Source organism: Dipodomys ordii, unplaced genomic scaffold, assembly GCF_000151885.1.
Source record: "Dipodomys ordii isolate 6190 unplaced genomic scaffold, Dord_2.0 Scaffold62, whole genome shotgun sequence".
NCBI classification, from domain to species: Eukaryota; Metazoa; Chordata; class Mammalia; order Rodentia; family Heteromyidae; genus Dipodomys; species Dipodomys ordii.
The window spans coordinates 2,735,808-2,753,435 of NW_012267278.1; the positions used below are offsets into that span (position 1 = coordinate 2,735,808).

Here is a 17,628-nt window from a genome sequence, read left to right on the forward strand (position 1 = left end):
CCTTGAGCACCTACCACCTACCTCCACAGTTCATTGAACCTATATCACCACTGGTTGTTAAGATGCCATTATTTTAATAGCACTAGGGAGACAGCACTGACAATTAAATGATGACAGGTCATCAATTATAATGTGACTCCCATTTCTGAGTTGTAAAATGTTGGGCTGAGGAACACATCTTAGAAGCCACAAAAACAATGAGGTGTGAAGCAAGCACTGCATCGGGGATCCAGCAGTGAACAGGGGAGACAGAGCTCCTGACTCACAGAGCTCACAGCCATGGGAGCCTCCTCTGGATTAGAGAATTAGTGTTCTGGAAGAGGACTCAGTGCCTGGGTGTACATAGACATCCAACAGAAGAGAGCTTCTTCATGCCAAGAGAGCTCCCAGGAAAGACTGCTTCTGTAAACTAGAGTCATCAATGGACAAAAAAGAAAAAAAAACTACCCAACCAGGAAAGACATTTGGAGTCAAAATGCAATGAGAAACTACTCTATTATAAAGTCTTGTTTTCCAAGACCTGCTCATTTGCAGCTTAATCTTGGGCTGCTATCTTCCTTCTTCCCTTTTAAAATTCCTTCTCACCACCTCCATCACCCCATACCCCCATATCCAATTTCCTTCCTCCCAGATCACTGACATATGTCATTTTTCTCAACTCCAAATATTTTTATACCTTTTCCCATTTTCTCCCAAGATAATTTCATTCGCTTGCTCTTTTAACTATAAACCAAGAATATGGCTGAATATGATTAATTTAGTTCTGTGTGGTTATCTGTGCACTTTTACATTGATAATGGATATCCTATCCAGTTTCCTGGCTTGGCTTGATACAGGCATGACCTATGGTTTGCTGGAAGTCATTGGTGACAAACTCTCTTCAGTATTTTAGGTAATTGTTCAGTTCTAGCAATTAAAGAGAGGAAGCAGAATGTAACAGATACCTGACACCCATATGCTACCTTATGGCCCAAACTCTCAAAGGGAATAAATCAGTTCACTGAGGAATACAGCTCTACTAAACCAAAAATAGCTCAAACCTTTTTTAACAAGCTAAATAGACAGCTTATAGATTGGGATTTCTTTGCCAGTTATACATCAAACAATGGATTAATATCCAAAATATACAAAGATCTTAAGAAACTAAGCCCTCAAAGAATCAACAACCCAATAAATAAATGGGCATATAAGCTAAATGCATATTTCTCAGAAGAAGTAAAAATGGCCAATAGACATGTGAAGAAATTCTCAACACCTCTGGAAATGCAAATCAAATAACATTGAGATTCCATCTCACTCAGAATGACCATCAATAATACGAACAATTGGAAAATAGGGGAGAAAAAAGGAAGGTGTGATACTGAATAAGAAGCATTGTACTTATAACCTGATATATGGAATTGTAACCTTCTGTACCAAAGGGTTACTGCATAATAATAACCATTATTTATTATTATGACAATAATAATAAAAACAATAACAGATGTTGGTGCAGATAGTTCCCACTGTTGGTAGGATCATAAACTTGTTCAATCACTCACTCTGCAAAGCAGTGTGCAGATTCCTCAAAAAACTAAACATAGAAGCACTCTATGATCCAATAATTTTACCTCTGGGCATTTATCCAAAAGATTACAAACTAGGATATAGTAAAGCCACCAGCACAATCATATTCATTGCAGCACCATTTACCATAGCCTAAGAACAGAAACATCCTAGATGCCCTGCAATAGACAAATAGATCAAGAAAATATGGCATACATATATATACATATATATGTATACATATATATATTTATATGTACACATATATGTATACATACCATTTATACATATATATATACACACTACATATATATGTGTACCACATATATGTGTACATATACATCCATTAAGAAGAATGATACTATATCATTTCCAAAAAAGGGATGGGCCGGGAAAAAAATGTTAAGTGAAGTAATTCAGATCCAAAGAGACAAAAGACAAATGTTTTCTTTCATATGTGGAAGCTAGAACTAATTTATAAATGTACTAGTAACCACTTTGAAGTTGCGTGCAAATGTACACAAATGTATTAATTGAAATATGATATTTTCTGGAGAGAGTTCAAACTGTGCAATTCATTAAAAAGGCTAACATAGTCCAACAAAATGGTTATTTGAAAGGTGCGGGATAAATAAGGCCAACAAGAGCAGGCATACAAATGAAGAGAGGAAGGGGGAGAACGCAGTCATAAAATTTAATGCATATCCTACAAAATTCAGAAAATGGAATGGAGGGGTAGGGTTGGGAGAGGTGGAGAAGAATGATAAAAGGGGTGGAATCAGAAAGAAAAGATACATACTTTGGCTTGATTTCCCACACTTTATTATGCATTGGGAATTCTCCAACATTGATGTACCTCAAAAGCTGACCAAGAATTTTTATTATAAAAATGATTCCAAACTAATTTCTTAATTACTTCAATCCTAGAGCTTGAAGTCTTTCTCTGGCTCCAGGGTAAAAAAATAAATAAATTATAAGACTTGCCCTGACCTGAGAAGGCAAGAGCGGTGCTGGCTTGCTCTCAGGACTGGGTATGTGGTTAGAGATGTGAGTCAGACCCCAGCTTTGGATCTGGCCACTGGATCGCATCCCATCTCTTGAGGCAAGAAATGCATTTTCATAAGTGAAAACAACATCATCTACTTAGCAAGTTTAGATGAGAACAAAGGCCTATAAAGACCAAGTATGGGACTGGTTCACTGGAGAGTGCTCACACAGCTCACACAGGATAGTTGTCGCCTTTATATACACTATCAGGGGCCCGTTCATTTGCTAATGCAGGTAATATTCTGATACAGATTGAATTTTCCTTTTTTTTTTTTTTTTGGACAGGGTCTTGCTATGTAGTCTGGCTGACCTGAAATTCACTAAGTAGGCCCAGGTTGGCCTCTAATGAACAAATCCACCTTCCAAATGTTAGGATTACAATCGTATACCGTTGAAGCCAATCTTCTAAGATGAATAATTTTACTATTACATGTTTAGGCAGGATGAAGAGGTCTCAGATTATGTAGAGCATATTCCTTGAGAGTTGGTTTTTTTTGAAGGTTAGCTCCATGAATTAGCTGTTTGTTTCTAACCTTATTCACAAGGAAACTGCACATGAAAAACTTTCAGATAATATATTAACTAATCCTATTAACTAGGTAGTCTTTGATGTGCCTGAAAGTAAGCAATTTTGGAGTAATAGTCATAATCATAGTAATATTGATTAATTGGCAAATGAGTTTCCTAAGCTTTTTACAGGACCTTATTTATTTTTTATTTTTGCTTAAACTCAGGCCTAGGTTCTGTTCCTGAGCTCTTTTGCTCAATGCTAGCACTCTACCACTTTGAGCCACAGCTCCACTTCTAATTTTTGAGTGGTTAATTGGAGATTAGTCTCTCACGTGGACTTTTGTGCTCTGGCTGGCTCCAAACTGCAACCCTCAGCTCTCAGCCTCCTGAGTAGCTAGGATTACAGGTGTGAGCTACCAGCACCCAGCTGATCTCATTTATTTAGCCCTCACACACCAACCTTGTCAGATAGCTACTATTGTTATAGCCAAGGGCACAGATACAGAGACTCAATAATTTGCTCGAGGCCAAATAGCCTCGAGTTGCAGAAACCAAACTGTGAGAAAAACTGTTTTAACAGCCCATATTTTTTACTACAATACTAGAATAATCTTTTAGATTCTTCTTCAAAAATACTGTTTGGACACGATTACTATTTATTGAGCTTTTGCTATGTTTCAGGCATATGAAGTACTTCAGATATATATGATCCAGTTTACTCTCCAAAACAATACTTATGAGATGGTTAGGTACTATATTTATCCTTGTATTGATAGAGACACTAGAAAGCAAGAAAGTTACCTGGTGAACAGCTGACATATATGAAAAGCAAAGGTTAAGACTTCGCTGTTATCTACCAAGCCACAAGGTGTGATTAGAAAAACCACATAGTCTCAGAGCTCTCTCCAGCTGTAAGTACTGGATGTACTGTGTCAGAAGCCAGAGTGAAAAACAAATCATTGTGCCTCAGACCTTTATGTGTTTGAAGCTAGAAAGGCAAATATCCATTGGTCTTCGACAAAGAAGCCTTCTAGGAAACAAGGGCCTCCAATCAAATAAAATTTCTTACCATCAAAAGCCCCTGTATTGGAGCAGACATTTCCCAGGTTACTTTTCCCGCAAACAAAGAAACTAAAGAGTTAAAATAGGGTTTGCATGGTTGGGTAATCCACTTTGCACAAGGAGGAGGAAAGGGCCTAAACCACAAGACTATGACAGAAATGGGAGGAAAGAGGGAAGAGAGAGAAAGAGAGAGAGAGAGAGAAACATGGATGGAGAACAAAGAGAAGCCGTGGCAGATGCAATAGGACAAATCAAGTGGCATCCACATGTTTTGCTTGTGTTAACATAAAAATAATTGCTGGAGAGTCCAATTATGCCAGTCCTGTTGGAATGACTAGAAATGGCATAGTCCAAGATTGATACTTTTATTCCCAGAGTGTGCTATTTGTCTAACAAAAATAATTCAGATCACTATGGGAGCACAAGACTAGCCACAGACTCCATAAATCTGGAGGGAAGATGGGGATAATGGTGAAAAAAGCCAGCTTTCTCTAGACAGCAAATAGATCACTTTACACCTCTGGGACTATTACAATGACTATTTCATGGGATACAGTACAATATACATGCATATGTCCTATGATGTGTTTTTTACTATGATAAGAGTTTGTGTGTGTCACCATGAATTCAGACTTTCTATGACTGTGCTGTTCAGCTATAACATAAAAGTAAGCATCTACATTCAAGTTGAATTTACAGCCTTTGGTTGGAAGAACAGTATTAAAGGGAACATATTACACCTATTTTGAAAAGCCTATTAAGTGTCAAATGAAATGTGGCAGTCCTTATCACCCTTTTAGGCTTCTCATGAGCTAGCAGGAAAGTTCTAGCAATGTCAAATACAATGGCAATCCAGAATTTCCCTTTCATTGCTGAGATGGGCTAACATGTGTTTATGGATTGAGCTTGCCTACAAGGAGATCTGGCCTTATGTTAAAAATAGATACATTTAGAACCAGAGGTTGGGAGCAAAGAAGATTCAAGCCAACTCAGGTATTGTGTCCTTTACCTTTATGGCTTTCTGAATGTGGTCTGACTGTCTGAAACTTACAGACTAAGAGCAGTATACAACCAAGAGTCATTTGTTTTATGCATACATAACTCCCCAGATCCAACTCCCAATTGAGTTGGTATCAATGGAATCTCTAGCTAGAGAAGAGGAAGCTAAATTTTTTTCTAAATCCTTCCCTTCTAAACGAAAAACATATGCTCATAATACTCTATCAAAAGAAGAAGAAGAAGATAAAGGAAAAAGGGAAGCAAGATTAATCTTGAGTTGGTAATTCTTGAAACTGAGTTAAAGATACATGGGGGTACATTATACAATTCTTACTGCTCTAATTTTGTTTATGCTAAAAATAACTTTCCACAAATCTGCCACCAAACAGAACTATTCAGATGCAGACTCAACAGGATGGAGCAGTTATTGGGACCCTTTGCAAATGGACTTGCCTGCCTGTCGACACTTTAGGTACTGTACAGTTGGCCAACTAAAATGCTAACCAAGGTGTAATGCACCTGGCCTGCAATTTTCTACCTCTGTGCCTTTGCCCATTATATTTTCCTTTGCTTGAATTATCCCTTCCCTCACATGCCAGGTGGAGCTATAAAAGTCTAACTCCTATAAAGCCTAGGGCAAAGGTATCCTCCTTTTGATCTTCAATGGCTGCATAAAGAAATAATCTCATTCTGCTTTTTATACCAGAACTTTGCTCACTAAGTAGTAACATTCACAATCATAAGAAGAATAACTGCAGTTAATCTGGACTGACTATGTTAATCTGGCTTGCTATGTGTCAAGTGCTTTAAATATGTCATCATTTTCAATCCTTACAATATCTTCTAAAGTTACTGCCTTTTCTTATCACATATTTTACAGATGAAGATCGGAAGCTCAGAGAGGAGAGATCCAATAGGTCAACTATAAATCCAATGTGTTCTCAGATCAGATAGATCATGAAAATTTTGAAGACTTTTTATGCTTCTCAGTTATGAAGTCTAAGTTGGGCAAACTTTTGACCTTTTCACCTGAGAACTCACATAAGGATTACTACCATGCTGCATATACTTGCTCTTTCTACTAAATTATAAGCTCCTCAAGAAAGTGAGTATCTCTTTTTTCTATCTCATGTCTCCATCTGCATTGTTTAATACAGCCTTATGTATAGAAGATGCCTGGGAAAGTGTTATTAACTGAATACCTCATTAATACAGACATTCCCACAGCTGAAGGAGTATAGCAAGTCTTCTAATTCCACCTGCCTGCCTGCACAAAGAAGTGAGGTAGAAAATGGCCCACAGAACAGCCAAAGCTCTCTCCTCCCCATCATCTGTTTACAAGGCCACAAAACAAAAATAGTTTTCATCTTCTCCTTATACTGGCATTGTAAATGACCAGAAAGAATTCTTTTCTGTGCTATTTTTATTTAGTCTCCCAGCTGCGGGCTCCCTCCCACTCTCTCTGCAAAACACTTACCCTTATCAGCCCCAGGAAAAGCCATAGGGATTTGGGGCAATGACTTGGGAATCTGAAACTGAGAGCAAACTGATTTTCTCTTCTTTTATTTCTTTCAGGATTTCCTAGTCCTGGTTTCTCTTGAGCTGAATAATATTACACTAGATGCTGGTATTCTGTGCTTCTAGTCTGGCCTTCCTCCCCAACACAGGTATTTTCTAGATGGGGTCTAAGAAAATGTGGGAAGTAGGCTCAGTGGTGTTTATTTTCTTCTCCCAAACCTCTCAACATCCCTCTTCTTTTAGCTGTAGGTCTTTTCCCTCCAAGGACCCATCTTATGCCCTATTTCTATAAGGACTTACCCTTACCAAACTTTCAAGAATTGAAAATGAACTGGCTGATGAAAAGATGTGAACTCAAAATGGGCTTAAGGACCTCCTTTCTCTCTAGCTCCTAATCCAATCCCACTTACTATGAACAATTTGTTGAGGGAAATAACAATAAAATAACAATAAAAAGATTAACAATGGAGCTAGTACAATTTCTAACTAAGGAGTCTTGGCCATCAAGCTAGATATCTTGTCATCTGTGTTGTAGATTAAGTGTAAAGGCAAATATTACAGTTTGGGATAGCTTACAAGAAATCTACAGTTGCATGGCAGATTTTCCTATCAGTCAAGGCTTTTTTTGTGGGTACTTTTTGTACACATACTTGTGCATTCCAGGCATTGATTTTACTTTGCTTTTCTTTAGGTTACTTAATATTCCTGCCTCTTCCAAGGAGCAGAGGGAGAGGAAGGCAGAGACATCCAAGAGTTAATAATAAAGTTGAGATAATGTCTTGACTACCTGGCCAGAGCACTCTCTGTCAGTGCCTGAGGCCATATCTGGAGACATGTGGTTATGTGCTCCAGATCAGCTGGGATCCCAGAAGAACTCTGTACCCTCAATGCTTTCTCCTTCTTTCCCAACTGGCAGTTGTTCTGCCTACAGTGAGCCATGCTAAAAGATGGCAGAACCACCCTTGAGCTAAAAAGGCACTTTGGAGTAAAGCTTGCAATCTTCTCTGACAGATTCTCTCAAAATCTGCTCTAAGCTACACTAAGAAAACTCCAAGGACTTCCTACTTCTCTCTTCAGAATGAACAAATCTTTTTTTTTTTTTTTCTCACAGGGAAGCATATAACTTCTCAAGGCTTCATAAGAGCCAAATGCCATCACGTCTCCTGTAGCTGAAAAAAAAACTTAAATTTCTCCTTGGAGAAATAAGCCTACTTGTGTTTTGTCTTTACTCTTCTTTTTCTTTTATCACAGGAAAATATGCTGAACAAAATAAAAGCACTTTAACAGTAACTAGGAGGATGAAGATTGTACCAAATCTGTCTAAAATACTGCCAACACGATGTTCTGTGTAAGCACAGCAATGATAAAACATCTATTTCCTCTAAAAATAAGTGGAAATGATGTTCACATATATTTTTTTACTTCCTTCAGTATAAATTGACCATAACTGGGATTCAAAAGATAGAAATAAATAAATTGAAAATAGAAAAAAACAATTGAAAATAGAAAAATTAGTAGAAAAAAATTAAATATGGCACATCAGCCTCAGCAATTTCTCTTTAACAATGGAAGCTACCCCACCAAAGCATTCTGATTCTCAAAACATAGCATAAATGGCTCTCTGACCTAGCCACAATTATGGAGAGAAAGATTAAAACTGAAATGAAAAGGGTTTCTCCAGAACAGGCAACACTAATTAATGGGCAGTTGAAGAGCCCCTAAAATAAAATACCAGGTGAGTTAGCTTTTGACTCAAAAGATGGCAGCAGTGAAACTGCTGGTGGATTGGTGGGACTAGGAATTGCTCTTACAAGAAAGGAGCCCTATTGTACCTATGGAGACTGTGGCCAGCAATAGAAGGCTCTTGCTGTCAACAGCTAGCTTCTGTGGCTAGAAAGGGTAAGACCTGTATTTTTCTCTCTTCTGCTGCTCTTTGGACCCTTTGTTTCTAATGAACAGTTGGTATTAGAACTGAATCCAAAGGCTATTACACATGGGACTTCCTAGTGCAGAGGCCTGGCAGAGCTAAACTGAATCTGGCCAAAAAACTGAACAGAAATTAAACTACCTCAAAATATAACAACTGAGCATCCTCATTCTCTTCCCCTGTTTTCATTTAGTTGTAGCAAATGTTTTGCTTTAAATGCAATTGAAAAGGAAAAGAACATTTAGGGACAACATAGCTAGATTCCTCACAAAGCTTTGCTTTTCAAAAGCAGCGCTTGAAGCTCTAAATAAATGACAATTCATTTTCTGTTTACTTTAGGTAAACAGAAAATGCATTGCGGAGCACTCATTTTCAAAAGCTAATCAAGAACATTAGGTCCCAACAGATTCATTTAATAGAAATATAATAGGCATTCCTACTCGCTTTTCATCTTGTCTCGCTGTAAATGCTAAAATGAACAGCAAATTAACCCTGAGTTGGAACCGAGTTTGTGTCACAGCTGATGCCCTCTTTCTCACGATTCGTAAACAGCCCCCCATTCTGTCACTGCTTTGACTCCTTATGCAGAGTAGAGACGACCAGGCTTGGCAAGGGACTCGAGCAATACTTGAACTCTAAAGGGAGTACTGCGTGTCAAGTCTGCTATCTTTTCTAGCAGAACAAAATATTACAACAGTTGTCTCCTACAATAGTGCACAATTAGGATGTAGGAGGAGGGGTGGGGTGAGGTTTTTGTTGTTTGTTTGTTTTCCCAAAGCTACATATATCAAGTGTCTTTATATTTTTAACTTTACTAGCCATTCTCCAAGGGGCTTCTTATAAACTACTATACAAAACAAGCTGATAAATACAGGGCCATTCAAGCTCTATCATCAGAAAAGATTTGCAAACAGTTTGAGACCTTATAATTAATAGTTAGTGATATCAAAATTAGCATTTAGAACTCTATACAGGAAAAACTACAATATTTCATAAATTATGTTATCACGAACAAACCCTTTCAAAAACTGTTTTCACTGTGCTAAAGTAACATTCTAGACTTGTTGTAAGTATATTATTCTTACAAGTAGTTCGCAGTTATTCTTGAAGGCAAGCCTTGGAGTTTCCTTAGCATAGTGCTGCTGGGGAAAATTTTCAGCATGTCCATCTTCATCTCTAGCCTGAAGGGAAATATAATGGCCTATTTAGGGACTTACAAATAATGGAAGAAGAAAAAAAAAAGCTAAAAGCATAACAGCTCAGATCATTAAACAAACGGGAATCCAGAAATAACAACATCATTAAGAAGTTTGTTTAAATACGCAGTACGCCTTTTAGATATCAAAATTTGGGATTTGTTTTTCTTTACGTTGTTTAGTCTTAACGTGCAAATTCACTTGTGGGGTAATATTTAAAATAGCATAAAGCAAACCCAAATCAACTAATTTTGTTGGAAATTACCACCACTTTACTCTTCCAGTGCACAACACACTGTTCATTGCACATTTAAGATTATATGACATACATACGTGTTTAAACTTTTTTTGGCATGCTTAAGCAATCTCTAGATAATGCACTTTTAAGAAATTCTAATAGCAAGGCCATAAGAAAAGCAATTTGCATCATTATATCTTGCATTGTAATACTATTAGAGATAAACTGATTCCTCTCAATTTTTAAACAAAGATCTGAAAGGAGCGATGATCTAGTAAGAACAATGATTCTTCAATCAAATGCAGTAAAAACTAGATTTAATTAAGAAGCTGCATTAAAGTTACTGGTTATTTTGATCTGCACTGTTAATTAAGAAAGCTGAAGTTTAAATGGAGACATTAACAGAACCCATTAGCAATACCACTGGCATACAGTCTTCTCTTTCTAATCTCCATCCATTTCTGGTTTGGAGTTGGCATGCAGGCAGAGGTAGGTAGAAGGGGCGTGTCTGCAGCACACTCATTAGACCATTCATTAGAGTGACACTTGCACTCTGGCTCTGCTCTCATCTCTTCTTAGTCCTAACTGCTCTCTCTCTCTCTCTCTCTCTTTCCTGGCCTCCTGAAATTCACAGCTGAGCTGTCTCCCTCACATATGGCTTGCATATAATTATGCATATTCCATTTTGCACTGCATTAAAATGATGAGCTCCTGGCTCCCTGCCAGCTGATTTTTAAAAGCCCCAGTGAAGTTGGAAAAAGGAGAGAAACACAGGGAGAGCCGCACAGGAAGCAGCAGGTAGTTCTGTCTGCTGTCTCTTTAGATAAAATGTATGTCTGGCACCAAGGGAACAGCTGAGAACTACCTGTTGTGATGTATGGGCTGAGGGGGCGAAAGACAATGCGCATAGTCGGTGGCATACGGATGACAATGCTTATGGGTTGTTTTCCTTCTGCCCTGCTGAGTGGCACTCAGATGTCCCCAGCCACCCATGGAATGTCATTTTAGAGAGGCATAGATGTTTTGCACACATGAGAATGAATCGCTTATTTTTAATAAAGGTCTCTGCTACTTATTGCAGGGAGGAAGCTGGATGGAATTTGGTTGTGGAATGTCATAGGCAGTAATAGTTGAATTTGTGGGGGGAAAGAGATCATTCTGCCTTCATTTCAGTTTTGAGATTTTTGAACATCTCTGGGACTTGGTGCCTTTTTATTGTACCCTTTTCCCTGATCAAATCAGAGTAAAATAAAAATGACATTACAGGATTGGCAATGTATGACGGGGGGAAAAGTGAGTGTTGTGCATGTCCGGTGGCTGTCAAGATGACTGAAACCAGCAATGGTTTTTCTCAGTGCTCCAGAACTACTCTTTAGTTACTTTTTTTTTTTTTTTTGTCAGTCGTGTGGCTTGAACTCTGGGTTTAGGTGCTGTCCTTGTACTCTTCAGCTCAAGGCGAGCACTCTACCACTTGAGCCACAGTGCCACTTCTGGTTTTCTAGTGATTTATTGGAGATAAGATTCTCAGGGACTTTCCTGCCTGGGCTGGCTTTGAACCTCAATCCTCAGATCTCAGCCTCCTGAATAGCTAGGATTACAGGTGTGAGCCACTGGCGCCCGGCTTCTGCAGTTACTTTTGAGTGCAGGACCACATAGTTCGAAGAAGACCCATTTTAAACCCTAGCTGGTGGAGGGATCAGTGGAGTGTAGAAACAAAAGGAGATTTAAAGAAAGCTGTAAGCTACATGTAAATGGAGTGTACAATATTAGATTCTTCTTAACAAAAACTTCAAGCCACTGTGAGAAGTCTAGGTCTTTTAAAAGAAGGGATTCTATCTATTTCCTCATTCAAATTCTACCACGTCCATCCTGTGATTTACTTTTAGCTGACACTTTACGAACATTTAAGTGAAGGGGAAAAAAATGTCAGGATAGTACATAGATCCTGCCATAAACAATTCTATAGAAAAATGCCACCTCAAAATATGTTAAATTCCATTTATGTTTTTGGTTGGTCATGGAGCCATGAACTCTGGGCATGGGCACTGTCCTTCAGCTCTTCAGCTCAAGGCGAGTGATCTACCACTTGAGCCACAGTGCCACTTCCAGTTTTCTGGTGGTTAATTGAGATAAGTCTCATGGACTTTCCTGCTCGGGCTGGCTTTGAACCACAATTCTCAGATCTCAGCCGCCTTAGTAGCTAGGATTACATGCGTGAGCCACCCGTGCCCGGAAAATATGTTAAATTCTGTGGTAGGTTTATTATATTCCTGATGAACCATGATACATATGCTTGTAAGACCGATTTGCATATAGTTTACAAGGGCTACTATTTACATATGTATGCCTATATTCAATATATATATGTGTATCTTGTGTATAAATATTCATAAGGTAGAATATGTTTATTATGCATGTTCTATGTATACACATTCATACACACCAGATGCCTAAGGCTATTTTCAACATTAGTTGCAAAAATACATTTATTCTGCTTACATGTTAAGGTGCTCACAATGCTTTTCATGCATTTAAAGCACAAAAATATCCCATTATCTAAGATTTGAATGTGCTTTATAAGTTTCATATAAAGCCTCATAATTTCTGAGGTTATATTAAGCAGCAGTGGAAAAGAAAGGAGAGGAGGACTGGAGGAGACTAGAAAGTAAAGAGAGGAAGCCAGAAACTTGCTTCTTTTCTGAGCTGTTATGTTCACATCTGCATCAAACTCTCATTGCCCTGGGCCCTTTGACACCTAAACTGACTCCAGAGTCCAAGAAATTATCTCTTCTCACTGTTGTCTGTTCCCGTCAATGGCACAGAAATGGAAAGTACACAAAGTTCAAGGAGCTCAGACCATTGCTGACACACATCTGACCAATGTAACCCATTTTTTGTTCTGAAGTTTTATAATGTAAAATTTTGAATCGCTATTTTAGAACTAAGTGTATATACTGAAGTATTCATCTGAGGCAATAATTCCCTATCGTGGCTACATATTAGAATCATGTGCGATGTTTTCTCTTTTAACCTATTGGTCCCCTACCTTCCAGGATTCTGATTTAATTGGTACAGAGTGTGGTCTGGACATGAGTATTTTTGTGCTTAAGAAAAAAAAAAAATCCCAGGTGATTGCAATGGACACACAGGGCTGGGAACCACTGATGTAAGGAGAGAATCCGCAGGTATCGATAGAACGAATACTGGACAGAACTACTGTTGTGCTAGGAGGACTTGGATTTGACCCCCAAGGTGGCTCTTATCCTAAAGATTCAAGACCTCATCTGACCAGCTGCAATATTTCTCATTATCTTTCTCTTTGTTTCTTAGTGTGTGGTATGACAAAGACTTGAGGAAAGGCCTTCAAAAAGGCCTTCTTGAATCTTTCTAATTAAAACCAGCATGTCCCTTCTGCTCTCTCTTGACTTGTCACTGTTGCAGTGCTGCAGCCATTGGTGTCATTTCTCTCTTGCCCCAAGCTGCAAGCTCAGGGAGGACAGAGCTGGTTATAGTTCCCACCATTGTCTCTAACCAGTGCTTGTGCCTAGTGAGTATCCTTAAAGAAAGAGCTCTAGCATCAGTCCACAGCTACTTTACGGAAGCTCAGAGAGGAATGAGTAACAGCTGCCTTCAGTGTGTTGGAAACAACTTTGTGTCTGTCAATGTCTGTCCTTCAGCGAAGAGACGGGTAGGAGCTCTGCCCAGCACCAGGTGCCTGAGGGCAATGTTATACAGAACCTATACAAATCTCCTTATCTTTTAATCATTTTGGAATGTTTTATAACCTCTTATATATTGAGGACAGTGGCTTATTCTACATCTTCCTCATTTGGGGTGCCAGACAATGACTTAATGGGGAGAAGAGGGGTTACACAGAGAGAGCCAATTCCCCCTGAAGGGCAGGGGATGTGCACACTGAAACTGTTTAGAATCACTGGCTCATGATAATAACATAAGGCAGACTAACTTTTAGCCAGTTTTATGATTGTTTCTTAAATTCACTCCAGACTATGCATTCTTTAATTGCTTGCCTAAAGTAGACCACCCTACTGGTGGCTCTTGGCACCCAATGGAGCCGGGAGAACTGTATTAATGTCTGACTTTGTTCTGGGGAGTGACAAGTTTTGAAAGAAGGAATCTCAAGACACTTCATCATGAACTAAGTCTCTCCATGTGTCCTATTCACAACAGCTTTATCCCAACGAATGTGCTAGATATTTACACTACTACTGGGAAATGCAAATAGAAGGCATTCTTTGTGCATTTTACAACAAATATATAATGACAAATGTGAGTGTCAGGCCAAGGTACTTTTGTCATCTGTTGTTCTAAGAAAATTTCACTTTTTGCCATGACAGGAAAAAAAAAATCCATCACTGAAACTACAAGGGAATTTCCCATCTTTGTTGACAATCATGCATGTTTGCTTGCTTTTGTTTTTGTTTTTGTTTTGAGACAGCATCTTGCTATATAACCCAGGTTTGTCTTTACCTTCTACCTCTTGAATGTTGGGGTTACAGGTGTGAGTCACTATACCAAGTTGCATGCATCAATTTTCATGCCATGTCTAGCTTTAATGTAAATATTAGGTTACATTAATAATTTAGGCTAATTGTCTATTTCAAAACCTCTGTCTCTAACTTTATAGTTACTTCTTTGCCTATGAATCAATACTTCTTTTTTTTACAATAAACTTCAATTCTTTGAAAAATCTACTTCTTCCTTTGGCCCAATGTACACACTGGGGCAAGATCAGCAATTCTTTCTCTTCTGGACAACACCTTCAGAGAAGATGGAACATTTTAGAAACAGCTTCATTTGCCTATCCCAGAAAAGTGCCATGTCTCTGGCTGAATAGAAGAATTAACATTGTTGTCATATAAGTGGAAAGAGAATTAAGCTTCAGAGTTATACTTCCCTGTGATGAATGGGAGCATTTAGTTGGGTGTTATTATGATTTCAGGATTTCTTTAGAAAACAGGAACGGTTTTACCTGAAGTCAGAGCCAGGGCAGTGAGGCAGAGGGTCTCAACTCAGCCTTCCTAAACTGCGGCAGATACAGCTGTGGCACCCTACAGTCATTACCAGACTTAGAAACACCAAAAATAGTACATCTCAACGTTGTGGGAACAGGTTTAGAGATGAGGGTTTATATAGAAAAATAAAGAAAAATCTTAATTTCATAGTTTATAACTAATTTTTGGACCAGAAATAATATAGTTTCTTTCTAAAATTAAAGGTAAAGAACGAGGATACCATTTTAGTGAATGCTTGGGGCTTTGTTTTCTGGTAGTCCGTTTCTAGTCTATCTGTCCTTTCTCAAATGCTTACACACATGGTCTTCAGGAAGCTCAGAGAGGAATAAACAACAGCTACACGTACTGCATTTCGGTGTGTTGTGAACACATTTGTGAAGGCAAGGTCGGCTAGTGTCTGTTCTTCAGGGAACACCTAAGAGCTCTGTCCAGCCAAGGCTGCCCCTGGCTGTCATGACACAGAAGGTGTCAGGGTGGCTTCTTGTTCTCCCTTGAGTTACTTACAACCTAGTTGCTCTCATCTCAGTAGGAGAGATCCTCCTGACTGAATACATAATTCTGGGTTTCTTGTCTTGTATCTCATTTTTTAAATTGTATGTATTGGTTATGTCTGTATTCAGACAAATGTTCCTTTAGGAAGCCATCCGTGAACATTTCCTCCCAGTTCTAATCTGAGCTCTGTGCCCTCAGTCTCCGTATATATTGTCATTTTAACTAACTATTACATTGTATAGTGACCATCAGTGTTTGTTCTGCTTCTTCCCCTCAACCCAACATCCATGAATCATCAGGGTCAATGAGTGTAAAACTGGGTTCTGTTCACCTGTAAATCTCCAGAACCTGGTCTGGCATATCACATATTATTAGAGATCAATGAATGAATGGCCAAACAAATGAATAGGTTGCTGTTCTTGAACTCTACTACTAAACTTTCTACTGAACAAGACTCAGTCCTGAACTAGTGGGTTCTTTCCATATTTGAGTCTCAGCACTCTTAACTGGACCTTCTCTGACTAATCCAACTGCCCAACACTTGTTCCTCCCATTTAGATGCTAAGGTGTGAGATTCACTGAAAATCTTGTGCTTGATTTGGACTTTGGCCAATAATCATTTTGCCCCACATCTTTCTCTTCTCTTCCTCACTGGCCTGACCCTCTAATCTTTCCTAATGATAAATCCATTCCTGGGTGAGATTAACCAACCAGTTACCATGTTCCCTGTTTCAGACATCTCACTCTTTCCTGGTGCCCTAGGACAGTCTGGGACATCTCTATGCAACTTGTCATGATTATGACTAACCTTCTCTCTTCTACAGACTGGAAACTCCAGGAGCATATATTACATAGAAAGCCCTAGCCACCTTTATATTAATACACAACCCTGAAAATATACATTGACCAGATTCACTAACCACATTTGTGCCTTAAGCCTAGGTCATAGTACTTCATTCTTCTCTACTTTGAACTGCCAGCTACACAAGAAGATATCCCTGCAGTTTGAATTGGGTATGCATGTAGCTCACACAGACAGGCTTCTCCTGGACAGGGGACTCCTACCTAGCATCAGAATCACCCCTCTGGAAAGTCTCCGGGAACCTCGGAACACTCAAAGCTGGACCAAGGCACCTGTTCAGTTTACATTACCACTATCTTTGCACCAGGACCCCTTACCCTGTCTCTCAGCTGCTTGTTGAAGATTGCCTGTGGGGGTTGCTTCAACATAGCTGATTTGTTTTGTTCTTTTAACAAAATGTATTTAAATTCCTATTTAATATGTAGCCTGAAGGAGAAGCTGTTTTCCCAGGTGAAGTTCTTCCTAATTAAGCCTCCATCCTCCTCAACCAGCCAGCAGACAGGCTCTGTCCATACCTCTCCAGCCTCCTCTGACAGCCCACACACCTCTGATGGATGCAAAGAATTTATTTGCAGCAGCTATTTTCACTCCATGCAAACCTTTATATATATCATAAATTTTTAATATCCAATTTGGAGTCTTCAAAGAATAATGGTAACAAATATGCGACATGAAGATAATGGGAATTGAATCATGTTTACGGCTTCCCCCAGCATCTCCTTAAAGATGTCGGGTCAGAGCCACTCAGAGCTGCACACGTGTGGGGCTGATCTTGGACCTGATTAATGGCTGCCCTTACTCAGGGGCCCTAATGGATTACACAGCAGTTACCGCAAAAGATTCCACATCAGCCTGAAATACAGCTGCTATATGAACTAAAATATGTCATGCTTGTCCCAGCACATTAAAATGGTATCTGGGATAATCAGAATGGTTCTGAAAAATCTGTTTTACTTTCTATTTTTAAATCCATTTTTCCTTTATTGGACAGCTGGCTCTTCAGCATTTATTTTCCACTGGTCTTTGTCAGGTCATCCAAGTGTCTTTGTTTGCTAGTAATTGTCATTTCAAAGTATCCATAGGTAAGGCCCAGCAGCTGGAAAATGCAGCTCTTTTCTATTCTTCTTTGCTAAAGCCACACCACCATCACACCCTGGCAGCTTCTGATTATTCTAGGACCTTTAATCCACAGTGGA

General features: G+C 38.9%; 1 protein-coding gene across 1 annotated transcript in view; it reads right to left on the minus strand.

The window, feature by feature from the left end:
- Positions 1–17,628, minus strand: part of Sobp (sine oculis binding protein homolog (Drosophila)) — a 176,262-nt gene that overhangs the window by 61,400 nt on the left and 97,234 nt on the right. Inside the window, exon 5 of the mRNA XM_013022373.1 lies at positions 9,694–9,789. Within this exon, the coding sequence (XP_012877827.1) occupies positions 9,694–9,789 (96 nt within the window). The remainder of the gene's footprint in view (positions 1–9,693; positions 9,790–17,628) is intronic.